This window comes from Schistocerca americana, chromosome 2 (assembly GCF_021461395.2).
Source record: "Schistocerca americana isolate TAMUIC-IGC-003095 chromosome 2, iqSchAmer2.1, whole genome shotgun sequence".
Lineage (NCBI taxonomy): Eukaryota > Metazoa > Arthropoda > Insecta > Orthoptera > Acrididae > Schistocerca > Schistocerca americana.
This window is the reverse complement of record NC_060120.1, coordinates 459794519-459810361: the sequence shown is the minus strand read 5'-3', so window position 1 is coordinate 459810361 and position 15843 is coordinate 459794519. Positions and strand designations below refer to the sequence as shown.

The 15843-nt window shown below is 42.3% G+C and overlaps 1 protein-coding gene across 1 annotated transcript in view; it reads left to right on the top strand.

Moving 5' to 3' along the window:
• LOC124594093 (sialin-like) overlaps positions 1-10325 on the top strand; it is a 69477-nt gene extending 59152 nt beyond the window's left edge. The window contains exon 7 of the mRNA XM_047132444.1: positions 10031-10325. Coding sequence (XP_046988400.1) covers positions 10031-10195 — 165 coding nt within the window. The 3' untranslated portion in view covers positions 10196-10325. The remainder of the gene's footprint in view (positions 1-10030) is intronic.
• The last annotated feature ends 5518 nt before the right edge of the window (positions 10326-15843 follow it).

Here is a 15843-nt window from a genome sequence, read left to right as displayed (position 1 = left end):
TATGGTTTGGAAACTACCTTCAGATGCACCAGATCCACCAGGAAGATAAAAGAATGTTTAAAATCGGCAAAAGATATACGAAATCCCTTGGCTATACTGGGAGCATATAAAATTCCTTGTAGTTGTGGAATGGTTTATATAGGTACCAAAAAAAGATGTGTTAACACCCGTATGGTTAAACGCAAGAGGAATTGCCGCCTGGGACATGCGAATAAATCGGCAGTAGCGGAACATCTGTACTGAGAGGGTGATCGTGAAATAAAATTCGCTGAGACGAGTGTCATATCGAAAACATCGTATTATCAGTGCGTAGAGAGGCTATTGAGATTTATAAACACCGCAATAATTTTAACAGAAAAGAGGGAGATGTTAAATTACATAAAATTTGGATTCAACACTGCATCATAAGAATGACGATCGACTACCTTCAGTCGAGAATGTTGGCACTACCAGAAATAATCTCGTAGCTGACGTCACGCGATGGACTGTGGTGCTCTCTACATTGCCCATGTATTCAGCGCTCCCCGAAGTTCTGGTTGTAGTTCGCCATTTTACCTCTGAAGATGCCCTCCCCAGTCGGAAAGGAAATATTAGGGGAAAGTTTTATACACCGATCCCGGAAGTTGTAAGTGATGTTTAAAATATTTTTTCTTCATATTGTTGGACTCGAAAGGTTAAGTGTAGATGACTACTATAGTGTGTGTGTAGTATAGTTTCGTGTCCGTGTTGGGAACCATGAGAGAAGGGAGACAGTGAAACCCAGTCCCTGCACATAGCCTGCTCCTCTCCAAGAGTAACACCCAGCCCGACAAGCTTATCGTTCCCATCCGACAGACGTTTCACCATCAGAAATGTCGCGTGCTCTCGCTTCACGAGACGTCCGCCCCCGGTAGCTGAGTGGTCAGCCGGTACGGTTGCTCAGCGTGTTCGATCAGAGGGCTAGCTGCCCTCTGTAATGAAAAAACTGAGTTAATGGATCAACAACGAACTGAAACGGGTGTCTTTCGACGTCCGCCCAGAGCAAATACAACGAACGAAAACGAACAAAATGAGATTTAAAAAAAAAAAAAAAAAAGTGGTCAGCGCGACAGACTGTCAATCCAAAGGGCCCGGGTTCGATTCCCGGCTGGGTCGGAGATTTTCTCCGCTCAGGGACTGGGTGTTGTGTTGTCCTAATCATCATCATTTCATCCCCATCGACGTGCAAGTCGCCGAAGTGGCGTCAAATCGAAAGACCTGCACCAGGCGAACGGTATACCCGACGGGAGGCCTTCGTCACACGACATTTCATTTTTACTTCACGAGACAAGGCAGACAGGTTTGGAATTTAGTCCAAGACACTTGCGCAAAGACTTTACGGAACCATCGCTCATATTTCCTCTGCCGAAAAGAGAAAGGCAAAATTATCAACATCACGCTTCATACCCAGAGGGTCACGTATCCAAGTACTGTACCGGCCCGCCCGACGGAGCTTAACTTCGAAGGTCCGACGGGAACCGGAGTATCCAGCTCGTCACGGCCGTTGACAGTAAATGAAGTATTAGTCACAGTTAAATTACTTCTCAAGAGGGCGCAAGCGTCTTAAGCGGCCACTTAGGAGGCCAATCTGAGATGGGCTCCAGACGTGCCGAGTGTAACCGTGTAACATTTGCATGTGTGTGTGTGTGTGTGAAATCTTATGGGACATAACTGCTAAGGTCATCAGTGCCTAAGCGTACACACTACTTAACCTAAATTATGTTAAGGACAAACGCACACGCCCATGCCCGAGGGAGGACTCGAACCTCCGCCGGGACCAGCCGCACAGTCCATGACTGCAGCGCCTGAGACCGCTCGGCTAATCCCGAGCGGCTGTAACATTTGCATACAAGACGAGTAATCAAGATTTTTATGGCTGGGGGAGGGGGAAGAGGGGGCAAGGGGCTAGCGTGGTTGAAGAGGTACATTCTGGCACGTACAATTTGGAAATTAAGCTCTGTCAATAAACAATTCTACCAAATGTTATTTCTACCTAGTAACATTTCTATCACGAGAACCTCTACAACATACAACATCTACCACTACATCTACCACTTTTACACTCTATCAGTAACAATGCTACAATTAAAATGACTACCAAATCGTAAACCATCTGAAACAAAACTTTACCGGAACTATTCTATACCCCTAAACATCTTCACAGAAAGACTTACCTTAAGGTAACTTTACCGTTTTCTGACATCTCGGAAACGGAACTCTACAGTACCAGAATTTAATCCTGCAAGAAAAATCGAACTCCAGAATGAAATTTTCACTCTGTAAGTGCTCTACCAGGTAGAGCACTTGCCCGTGGAAGGCAATGGTCCCGAGTTCGAATCTCGGTCCGGCACACAGTTTTAATCTGCCAGTAAGTTTCATATCAGCGCACACTCCGCTGCAGAGTGAAAATCTCGTTCTGGAAACATCCCCCAGGCTGTGGCAAAGCCATGTCTCCGCAGTATCCTTTCTTCCAGGAGTGCTAGTTCTGCAAGGTTCGCAGGAGAGCTTCTGTGAAGTTTGGAAGGTAGGAGACGAGGTACTGGTGGAACTAAAACTGTGAAGGCGGGTCGTGAGTCGTGCTTGGGTAGCTCAGATGGTAGATCACTTGCCAGCGAAAGGCAGTGGTCCCGATTTCGAGTCTCGGTCCGGCACACAGTTTTAATCTGCCAGGAAGTTTCAAAGTCAAACTATTTTATCAGTAATCTGTGTCTCATGAGACGAAAAGTCGGAGCAGCCTGTATGTTCTAATGCGTGCCAGAAGCTGTTTCACCAGTTGAACATTCTTATCAAGAAAACTGGAAAACGATACCTGTCACACTTGTAATAAGCTTCATATGCAGATTTCCAATTCTGCAGAAGAAGAAAAATTGCAATTTCAGAATTTATGTTAAGCAGAGAGTGGAGAAAATAAAAAACTACCAATAAGGTATAATTACGTGTCCTTTGAGCTTTGTTTCTTGTCTCCCTTAAAACTATATAATCGCTGTTCTTCTGCCCGAAAAGATTTAATTTCTACATCTACATCTACATTTATACTCCGCAAGCCACCCAACGGTGTGTGGCGGAGGGCACTTTACGTGCCACTGTCATTACCTCCCTTTTCTGTTCCAGTCGCGTATGGTTCGCGGGAAGAACAACTGTCTGAAAGCCTCCGTGCGCGCTCGAATCTCTCTAATTTTACATTCGTGATCTCCTCGGAAGGTATAAGTAGGGGGAATCAATATATTCGATACCTCATCCAGAAACGCACCCTCTCGAAACCTGGACAGCAAGCTACACCGCGATTCAGAGTGCCTCTCTTGCAGAGTCTGCCACCTGAGTTTGCTAAACATCTACGTAACGCTATCACGCTTACCAAATAACCCTGTGACGAAACGCGCCACTCTTCTTTGGATCTTCTCTATCTCCTCCGTCAACCCGATCTGGTACGGATCCCACACTGATGAGCAATACTCAAGTATAGGTCGAACGAGTGTTTTGTAAGCCACCTCCTTTCTTGATGGACTACATTTTCTAAGGACCCTCCCAATGAATCTCAACCTGGTACCCGCCTTACCAACAATTAATTTTATATGATCATTCCACTTCAAATCGTTCCGCACGCATACTCCCAGATATTTTACAGAAGTAACTGCTACCAGTGTTTGTTCCGCTATCATATAATCATACAATAAAGGATCCTTCTTTCTATGTATTCGCAATACATTACATTTGTCTATGTTAAGGGACAGTTGCCACTCCCTGCACCAAGTGCCTATCCGCTGCAGATCTTCCTGCATTTCGCTACAATTTTCTAATGCTGCAACTTCTCTGTATACTACAGCATCATCCGCGAAAAGCCGCATGGAACTTCCGACACTATCTACTAGGTCATTTATATATATTGCGAAAAGCAATGGTCCAATAACACTCCCCTGTGGCACGCCAGAGGTTACTTTAACGTCTGTAGACGTCTCTCCACTGATAACAACATGCTGTATTCTGTTTGCTAAAAACTCTTCAATCCAGCCACACAGCTGATCTGATATTCCGTAGGCTCTTACTTTGTTTATCAGGCGACAGTGCGGAACTGTATCGAACGCCTTCCGGAAGTCAAGGAAAATAGCATCTACCTGGGAGCCTGTATCTAATATTTTCTGGGTCTCATGAACAAATAAAGCGAGTTGAGTCTCACACGATCGCTGTTTCCGGAATCCATGTTGATTCCTACATAGTAGATTCTGGGTTTCCAAAAACGACATGATACTCGAGCAAAAAACATGTTCTAAAATTCAACAACAGATCGCCGTCAGAGATATAGGTCTATAGTTTTGCGCATCTGCTCGACGACCCTTCTTGAAGACTGGGACTACCTGTGCTCTTTTCCAATCATTTGGATCCCTCCGTTCCTCTAGAGACTTGCGGTACACGGCTTTTAGAAGGGGGGCAAGTTCTTTCGCGTACTCTGTGTAGAATCGAATTGGTATCCCGTCAGGTCCAGTGGACTTTCCTCTGTTGAGTGATTCCAGTTGCTTTTCTATTCCTTGGACACTTATTTCGATGTCAGCCATTTTTTCGTTTGTGCGAGGATTTAGAGAAGGAACTGCAGTGCGGTCTTCCTCTGTGAAACAGCTCTGGAAAAAGGTGTTTAGTACTTCAGCTTTACGCGTGTCATCCTCTGTTTCAATGCCATCATCATCCCGGAGTGTCTGGATATGCTGTTTCGAGCCACTTACTGATTTAACGTAAGACCAGAACTTCCTAGGATTTTCTGTCAAGTCGGTACATAGAATTTTACTTTCGAATTCACTGAACGCTTCACGCATAGCCCTCCTTACGCTAACTTTGACATCGTTTAGCTTCTGTTTTTTTCTTCCCCCATGAACCATGGACCTTGCCGTTGGTGGGGAGGCTTGCGTGCCTCAGCGATACAGATGGCCGTACCGTAGGTGCAACCACAACGGAGGGGTATCTGTTGAGAGGCCAGACAAACATGTGGTTCCTGAAGAGGGGCAGCAGCCTTTTCAGTAGTTGCAGGGGCAACAGTCTGGATGATTGACTGATCTGGCCTTGTAACATTAACCAAAACGGCCTTGCTGTGCTGGTACTGCGAACGGCTGAAAGCAAGGGGAAACTACAGCCGTAATTTTTCCCGAGGACATGCAGCTTTACTGTATGGTTCAATGATTATGGCGTCCTCTTGGGTAAAATATTCCGGAGGTAAAATAGTCCCCCATTCGGATCTCCGGGCGGGGACTACTCAAGAGGATGTCGTTATCAGGAGAAAGAAAACTGGCGTTCTACGGATCGGAGCGTGGAATGTCAGATCACTTAATCGGGCAGGTACGTTAGAAAATTTAAAAAGGGAAATGGATAGGTTAAAGTTAGATATAGTGGGAATTAGTGAAGTTCGGTGGCAGGAGGAACAAGACTTTTGGTCAGGTGATTACAGGGTTATAAATACAAAATCAAATAGGGGTAATGCAGGAGTAGGTTTAATAATGAATAAAAAAATAGGAGTGCGGGTTAGCTACTACAAACAGCATAGTGAACGCATTATTGTGGCCAAGATAGACACAAAGCCCATGCCTACTACAGTAGTACAAGTTTATATGCCAACTAGCTCTGCAGATGATGAAGAAATATATGAAATGTATGACGGGATAAAAGAAATTATTCAGGTAGTGAAGGGAGATGAAAATTTAATAGTCATGGGTGACGAATTCGTCAGTAGGAAAAGGGAGAGAAGGAAACATAGTAGGTGAATATGGATTGGGGGGAAGAAATGAAAGAGGAAGCCGTCTGGTAGAATTTTGCACAGAGCATAACTTAATCATAGCTAACACTTGGTTCAAGAATCATAAAAGAAGGTTGTATACATGGAAGAATCCTGGAGATACTAAAAGGTATCAGATAGATTATATAATGGTAAGACAGAGATTTAGGAACCAGGTTTTAAATTGTAGGACATTTCCAGGGGCAGATGTGGATTCTGACCACAATCTATTGGTTATGAACTGCAGATTGAAACTGAAGAAGCTGCAAAATGGTGGGAATTTCAGGAGATGGGACCTGGATAAACTGAAAGAACCAGAGGTTGTAGAGAGTTTCAGGGAGAGCATAAGGGAACAATTGACAGGAATGGGGGAAAGAAATACAGTAGAAGAAGAATGGGTAGCTCTGAGGGATGAAGTAGTGAAGGCAGCAGACGATCAAGTAGGTAAAAAGACGAGGGCTAGTAGAAATCCTTGGGTAACAGAAGAAATATTGAATTTAATTGATGAAAGGAGAAAATATAAAAATGCAGTAAATGAAGCAGGCAAAAAGGAATACAAACGTCTCAAAAATGAGATCGACAGGAAGTGCAAAATGGCTAAGCAGGGATGGCTAGAGGACAAATGTAAGGATGTAGAGGCTTGTCTCTATAGGGGTAAGATAGATACTGCCTACAGGAAAATTAAAGAGACCTTTGGAGAGAAGAGAACCACTTGTATGAATATCAAGAGTTCAGATGGCAACCCAGTTCTAAGCAAAGAAGGGAAAGCAGAAAGGTGGAAGGAGTATATAGAGCATCTATACAAGGGCGATGTACTTGAGGACAATATTATGGAAATGGAAGAGGATGTAGATGAAGACGAAATGGGAGATAAGATACTGCGTGAAGAGTTTGACAGGGCACTGAAAGACCTGAGTCGAAACAAGGCCCCGGGAGTAGACAACATTCCATTAGAACTACTGATGGCCTTGGGAGAGCCAGTCATGACAAAACTCTACCATCTGGTGAGCAAGATGTATGAGACGGGCGAAATACCCTCAGACTTCAAGAAGAATATAATAATTCCAATCCCAAAGAAAGCAGGTGTTGACAGATGTGAAAATTACCGAACTATCAGTTTAATAAGTCACAGCTGCAAAATACTAACGCGTATTCTTTACAGACGAATGGAAAAACTGGTAGAAGCGGACCTCGGGGAAGATCAGTTTGGATTCCGTAGAAATGTTGGAACACGTGATGCAGTACTAACCTTACGACTTATCTTAGAAGAAAGATTAAGAAAAGGCAAACCTACGTTTCTAGCATTTGTAGACTTAGAGAAAGCTTTTGACAATGTTAACTGGAATACTCTCTTTCAAATTCTGAAGGTGGCAAGGGTAAAATACAGGGAGCGAAAGGCTATTTACAATTTGTACAGAAACCAGATGGCAGTTATAAGAGTCGAGGGGCATGAAAGGTAAGCAGTGGTTGGGAAAGGAGTGAGACAGGGTTGTAGCCTCTCCCCGATGTTATTCAATCTGTATATTGAGCAAGCAGTAAAGGAAACAAAAGAAAAATTCGGAGTAGGTATTAAAATTCATGGAGAAGAAGTAAAAACTTTGAGGTTTGGCGATGACGTTGTAATTCTAACAGAGACAGCAAAGGACTTGGAAGAGCAGTTGAACGGAATGGACAGTGTCTTGAAAGGAGGATATAAGATGAACATCAACAAAAGAAAAACGAGGATAATGGAATGTAGTAAAATTAAATCGGGTGATGCTGAGGGAATTAGATTAGGAAATGAGACACTTAAAGTAGTAAAGGAGTTTAGCTATGTAGGGAGTAAAATAACTGATGATGGTCGAAGTAGAGAGGATATAAAATGTAGACTGGCAATGGCAAGGAAATCGTTTCTGAAGAAGAGAAATTTGTTAACATCGAGTATAGATTTAAGTGTCAGGAAGTCGTTTCTGAAAGTATTTGTGTGGAGTGTAGCCATGTATGGAAGTGAAACATGGACGATAACTAGTTTGGACAAGAAGAGAATAGAAGCTTTCGAAATGTGGTGCTACAGAAGAATGCTGAAGATAAGGTGGGTAGATCAAGTAACTAATGAGGAGGTATTGAATAGGATTGGGGAGAAGAGAATTTTGTGGCACAACTTGACTAGAAGAAGGGATCGGTTGGTAGGACACGTTTTGAGGCATCAAGGGATCACAAATTTAGCATTGGAGGGCAGCGTGGAGGGTAAAAATCGTAGAGGGAGACCAAGAGATGAATACACTATGCAAATTCAGAAGGATCTAGGTTGCAGTAGGTACTGGGAGATGAAGAAGCTTGCACAGGATAGAGTAGCATGGAGAGCTGCATCAAACCAGTCTCAGGACTGAAGACGACAACAACAACAGCTTCTGTTTGTCTGAGAGGTTTTGGCTGCGTTTAAACTTGGAGTGAAGCTCTCTTTGCTTTCGCAGTAGTTTCCTAACTTTGTTGTTGAACCACGATGGGTTTTTCCCGTCCCTCACAGTTTTACTCGGCACGTACCTGTCTAAAACGCATTTTACGATTGCCTTGAACTTTTTCCATAAACACTCAACATTGTCAGTGTCGAAACAGAAATTTTCGTTTTGATCTGTTAGGTAGTCTGAAATCTGCCTTCTTTTACTTTTGCTAAACAGATAAACCTTCCTCCTTTTTTTATATTCCTATTAACTTCCATATTCAGGGATGCTGCAACGGCCTTATGATCACTGATTCCCTGTTCTGCACTTACAGAGTCGAAAAGTTCGGGTCTGTTTGTTATCAGTAGGTCCAAGATGTTATCTCCACGAGTCGGTTCTTTGTTTAATTGCTCGAGGTAATTTTCGGATAGTGCACTCAGTATAATGTCACTCGTTGCTCTGTCCCTACCACCCGTCCTAAACATCTGAGTGTCCCAGTCTATATCTGGTAAATTGAAATCTCCACCTAAGACCATAACACGCTGAGAAAATTTATGTGAAATGTATTCCAAATTTTCTCTCAGTTGTTCTGCCACTAATGCTGCTGAGTCGGGAGGTCGGTAAAAGGAGTCAATTATTAACCTAGCTCGGTTGTTGAGTGTAACCTCCACCCATAATAATTCACAGGAACTATCCACTTCTACTTCACTACAGGATAAACTACTACTAACAGCGACAAACGCGCCACCACCGTTTGCATGCAATCTATCCTTTCTAAACACTGTCTGTGCCTTTGTAAAAATTTCGGCAGCATTTATCTCTGGCTTCAGCCAGCTTTCTGTACCTATAACGATTTCAACTTCGGTGCTTTCTATCAGCGCTTGAACTTCCGGTACTTTACCAATGCAGCTTCGACAGTTTACAATTACAATACCGATTGGTGCTTGGTCCCCGCATGTCCTGACTTTGCCCCGCACCCTTTGAGGCTGTTGCCCTTTCTGTACTTGCCCGAGGCCATCTAACCTAAAAAACCGCCCAGTCCACGCCACACAACCCCTGCTACCCGTGTTGCCGCTTGCTGCGTGTAGTGGACTCCTGACCTATCCAGCAGAACCCGAAACCCCACCACCCTATGGCGCAAGTCGAGGAATCTGCAGCCCACGCGGTCGCAGAACCGTCTCACCCTCTGATTCAGACCCTCCACTCGGCTCTGATCCCTATGACATTATTTCGTAAGCTAAATATCCGTGCAAGCAAATTTATTTTTAACACAATAATGTTTTAGGTTTTATGGTATAATTTAATGTTCTACACAATCGAAGGTCTTGTCAAGCTCACGAAAAATACGAACAGGGTATTTTTTGTATCATTTTTTCAGAATTGCGTTTCTGGAGATCGTGTATTGCTTCCGTTGTAGAGAATCATTAACGAAAGTAAAACTGGGCAGTTGTCAAAAGGTTATTATTAGAAAAAAAATTCTTATAAGATGTCTTCTCAAAAAGTAGAAATTACTTGCTTATTTCCATTTTTGTGAGTGGGTGTTGCTACTGTACATCTCAGTTATATGTCACTATCGACTTCTGCTTTAAACATTAGATGTGCGCTTATGCAGGAGTGTCATAGGTTTTAGAGAGATAGGCTTATAGAACTACGCCATACTTAAGCGCTATGGTTTTTAAGTCAAATCTTCAAGCCTCTGGTTGCTTCCTGTCATTACTGCTATTACTACCAATAATCTGTACACAATAAATATTTCGTAAATACTAGTGCAGCTTCTTAGCCACTCGTTATGTGCGTACATTACAGTGATAACACAGAATTTGTTTTTTGTTAACAGCAAACTCTGGCGCAGTGGAACATAGCCTTCTACATCGCAGCGGGCGTAACGTGCGGCTGCTTCGTTTTTTACCTGATTTTCGGTTCAGTGGAAGAGCAGAGTTGGAACAGACCTCCTGAGAAATCTAAAGAACCTGAAAAATCATCCCCAGTTCAAGAAACGTAGCAATACTTCTAAATTTCACTCTTGCTTCATCTGCCTAATTAACTGAATTTAATTCGTCTATCTACAACTGCCTTTCTTGTATGTTTATACTTTTTTGACAAATAAATAATTGTTTTGTACTTTCTTATCACCAGTTTCCAACTTTAAATTCACTATAAGTTAATTATTTATCATTGCAAAGTTTCAGACATCTCTGATATAGCGAACATTTGATTGTGGTAACGTGTCTCAGCAGAATAAGGCATAAGTCACTGAAAACTTTAGTTACTAGTGTGAAAGTGCTAAATGTAATGGTTACGACACAGAATTATTAATAGTAAGTAGGTTCAAATCTCTGGCTGATCATCTGTTTCTAAGCTTTCTGTGGATTCCTAAACCAGTTCAGATGATTGTGTAGATGGATCAATCAACCAGCTACCATTTCTTCCCATCTCCTTCCTTACCCGGCTTAGCAAGTGCTGAATCTTAGAAGACGTAACTTTTTTCGATGTACTTAGTGTATAAAGTAGTACTCAAGGAGAGGAACTTTTAAATAATATACTAAAATTAATTTTAAAACTATTATATGAGTTTCTGTGCTCATTTTTGCATTCTTTCGTGGCTTTTCTTTTTTAATTTAATCTCCATGAAGAATTACACTAAGATGTGACAACCATGAAAGTTGGTGACGGTGTTAGCTCTTCCAACACGTGCGATAATGCGACACATTTTTCTCAGATTCTTCCGCCAAGGATAGCTGTCCGCTGCGAGTTTGCGCCTGATTTCATGCGACCCAGCATAATGTACTTGTCATGCATTTCTATCTTCACGACAAATCTCGGCCGCACACTGCAAGGACAACGAGGACGTTCCTGCAGCGTTTTCGATGGGAAGTATTTGATTACACACCATACAGCCCGGACTTGACTCCCTCTGATGTTTATCCCCTTTCATATGATCCACTGGCTATACGAGGACAATATTTTGGCACAGAAAACGAACTGCAGATCAGCTTAGAGAAGTGGCGGAAAGCACAGGCGGCTGCCTTCCATGACGATGGTATTGGAAAGTTGGTACAACTCATTGACAAATGTCCGACTCAGAGTGGCGACTATGTAGAGAAGTAGCTAGGAGGGGAGGTGTAGCTAACTGTTGCAAATAAAAAATTTTTGGTTTTCACTGTGGTTTCCATTTCGCGACCGACCGGACCTCACTTTCCGAATAGTCCTCGTACTAACTGACTTGTATACGTAGGGTAGTGGGTTAGATTCCACTCTAATTTTTAAAAAATGTTTGTTGAAATGACATCTTGTGTTGTACATTAGAGAGTAAATGGAGTGTGTGGAGGAAAATAAATCTTTTCAGGGGACAGTGCACAGGTCACCATTCCTCAGTTTGTAACAGTTGGTCTTCCCGTACTCGAGCATTCAACTGTATATGTTACATACGTCATTCGTCATTCTGAAGAAGCATACGGAGTATCAGAGGGTGCAAAGAACCTCTCCGTGTACTGGAGAAAATGCGGGAAGTCTGCCCTCCCCTCCCCCCCAACTGCTTCTGAACAATCATGCAGACACTCGTTGTGGTGCTTCTCAGCGTTCGTGTCTCCTATTTGTATGGTGAAGATGGCTGAAACTGCGCAGTGTTTTTTTTTTTTTTTTGTAAAACATAGAAGAGGAACACGTCAAAAAGCTATGAAAAACGGATACCTCTCAATACTTTTGAGAATGTATTGAAAAAACATCGGTCGCTGTCGGTAAAGGAACTTGCAGTATTGTCACCCAAGTTTACTGGTGTTTCTGTGACAAGTGTAATGTGTGAGCATAAGGAAAGCCGCAATACGGGTAAACTGTCAATTTCAGAAGAGACAAGAAAATGTCAATCGTGTGTTTTAGGAACATTTGACGATTTCGATAAAAATGCTGTGCGGTCAAACGTGCAGGCATTTTTCTTCAGGAACGAAGCGCCTGCAGTAAAAAAAAGGTACTTCAAGCGGTAAATAATGAGTGTGACTTGTCTACTTTTAAAAAGAACGAGATTTTGTCAACTGACAAAAGCTACTGGTTTTTTACTTAAAAATTAGAAAACAAAATAGCGCAATTACGGATGGAGAGGATATTGCTTTGTGGAGAAGGCATATCTCCTGTAGATTCAACACTTCAGACCCGAAAAACGGAAAAGTTACTATCTTGACAAAACATGGGTTAACACAGGACATGTAACTCAAAAAATGTGGACTGATAAAACAGAGACTGTTAAGAGACAAGCTTCTGATGCAGGTCTACCACAGGGGTTAAAAAATCCGAAGGGAAAAGGAAAAAGGCCAATTATAGAGCATATAGACAGCAACTGTGATTTTGTGGAGGATGCTGAACTGATTTTAGAATAAAAAAGACCGGAGATTATTATGAAGATATGAATGGTGAAGTGTTTTTAAAATGGTTCACAGATATACCACCCAAATTAGAGCTCTACTACAGTGTTACAATTATGAACACATTCGTATTATAGCTCTAAGGTTATGCATACGCCATAGAAATCTTCCAGGAAGGAAGATATTGTAAACTGGCGCATGGGAGAGGGAGCACATGTCGACCCTACTGTGATTAAGCTTCAATTGCTGAAACAGGTTGAAGCTGACGTTGAAGACTGTTAGCTGCAACAAGCAGAAGACGTGCTTTGTTGGTGCTGCACATTTTAGCGATTGAGACCCAATAAACTCACGCCGCAGTATTCTGCTTCGGCACGCCAATGTAGAAGTGTGCACAGAAACAGCTAAGTGAAAATCCTTGCAATACCACGTTCATTCATATATGAAAGCCGACTTCGGAATTTTCCTTTGTGTGAGACCACATGTAAAAGATTCGTGCGCCGATTTCAAGTTCTAGATACGCATATTTTACTGTTCCCGGCACTTCTACATAATCTTTCAGTCATTGTATTAATACCTTATTGTACTGGGATGTATAGTGAAATTTTGAACATTCGTGAGTGCCGCGACAGACTTTTACTGTTATCTTCAATTGTAGGTTTAAACCAAATTTTGCTCATTGAAAATTTTTGAGAACAGTAGAGCTATCCTCGTTTAAAACGATCGTTCTCTGATTTAATTGTATATTTACGCGAGAAATGGGTTATTTTTGAGAATTTTCGAACGAATACAAAACTATATTGTGGATACGTACTTTATTTCGTAGCAAATTAGTGTTTGTTATTCACAGTTACTGCCAAAGAACACATAACTCCTGAATTTTTTTTTATATCAACGCAAATAAACGTGCGTTTTTGAGAGTTTTCGGAAGCTACCATTGTCCTTTGCAAAATCTACTAGTAATTTGTAGTAAATCGGCGTTTGTGCTTCAGTTACTGTAGCATTCTAACTGAGATATTGTGTTACATCTAGTTTTCTTTAAAGAGAGGTAGCCCTATATATTATCTGCCTTTATCGTACATAAACTCTGTCTTCGAGTTTTCTAGCAAATATTATTAACCTCTAAACGTTTTAGAAAACTAGAAACTTTTACCACAGCTTTTTCTGTTGCCTTAATAGAAATCTCGTTTTATGTATTTGCTTCAATTCTTTTAGGGAATTAGCAAATTTTTAGCTCATCTGATTAAAAGATAACCATTGGGTTTAATACAAAGTTATTTGTTCACTGCCCTGTAATGTACAATACACTAGCCAAAACGCAGCTCCACTGTGAATGTTGTTCTCGAACACGGGATGAGTTGATTAACGTTTGTAAGCAGCTGGAAATCGCCCCGACTACTGTCAAACGATTGGCAGCTACTGCGAACTGGTGTGTTGGGAGAGCTCCCAAGAACCTTGTACCTAGTGATACCGGTACCAGAGCTACCTGAAGCACTATCCTCTCCTGTTGGTCCTGACTCATCTGCAGAAAGCACAGAATCTGTCATTGCTCGACCACTGGGAGTGACGAGTCAGTGGCAGATATAGGCGTCCTGTACAGGGGTTACAGGGACCATGAAGGACTCAGGGTGTTGTGTCGATCCTCCTAACCAACAAGTCTAAGGTGCTGTCTCTAACAGAAACTGAAACTGAGCCAGTGGGACTCACTTCACCTGTTTTGGAGAAACGTGTTTTGTCCAGTGTCACGAGGAGGCAAACGCAAGGGTTGGGAGGGGTTTATTAATCGTTGGCAACTCAAAGATACAGCGATTGATGGTTCCCTCAGGAAAATGGCAGCAAGGAACAAGAAAGGACATCGAGTACACTCATTGTGTATGCCTGGGGGCTAATTCAACATGCTGAAGAGGTTATTCCAGCAACCATTGAGGGAAACTGGTGCAGACAACTGCATATTGTGCCGCATGTTGCAACAAATGGTGCCTGTCTTCTGGAATCTGAGGTCATACTTGGGTCACTCCGGTGACTGGCAGAGAAGGTTGAGAAGACCGGCCTTCCACGTGGAGTTTCAACGAAGCTCGTTATTTGCAGCAGTGCCCCCAGAACTGATCGTGGCTCTTTGGTTCTGAATCGATTGGAAGGACTGAACCAGAGACTTCGAAGGATCTGTGACAAGCTAATTGCGACTTCCTGGACTTAGGCCATAGGGATGAGAACTGTAGGGTCTCCCTAAAGAGTCAGGTGTGCGTTTCACGTCAGAGGCTACAACTCTGGTAGTATAAGATCGAAAGAAATATCTTCCACAGGTATTTCTTAATTTCCGACACGCATTTGAGTGAGTACTACACCTACGTTTGTTGTCAAAAGTACGATTATATGGGGTATCAAGTGAAATTTGTGACTGGACTGAGAACTTTTATGTAGGGGGGTCGTATTACGTTATCTTGGATGGAGAATCATTGCCATGTAGAAGTAGCTTCAGCTGTGATCCAGGGAAGTTCTGGGATTATTGCTGTTCATGTTGTATATTAATGACCTTGCACACAATATTAACAGTAATCTCAGACTTTTTGCAGATGATGCAGTCATTTATGATGAAGTACTATCTGAAAAAAGCTGCATAAAATTCTATCAGAACTTTATAAGATTTCAAAGTGGTGCAAATATTAGCAACTTGCTTTAAATGTTCAGTGACTATAATATCAATGAGACACAGCTGGAATCAGCGAACTCATACAAATAAGTGGGTGTATCACTTTCTAGGGATACGAAATGGAATGATCACCTAGGCCCAGTTGTGGGTAAAGTAGGTAGCAGACTTCGGTTTGTTGGTAGAACACTGGGGAAGTGCAATCAGTCTACAAAGGAGGTTGTTTACAAACCAGACGTGCGACGACCCTTCCTAGAACAGTGCTCAAGTGCGTGGGACACGTACCAGATAGGATTAACAACGAATATTGGATGTATACATGGAATGGCAGCACGAATGGTCACAGGTCTGTTTGATCTGTGGGAGAGTGTCACACAGATACAGAAGGAATTGTACTGGAAGACCCTTGAAGATAGATGCAAACCATCCCGAGATAGTCTATTAACAAAATTTCAAAAACCGGCTTTAAATGATAACTCTAAGAGTATACTACAACCCCCTACATATCGCTCACATAGGGATCGCGAACGTAAGATTACAATAATTGCTGCACGCTCAGAGGCAATCAAACAATCATTCTTTCTGCACTCCATACGTGAATTGAATGGGAGGGCTCCTAATAACTGGTACCTGCCATGCACCTCACGGTGG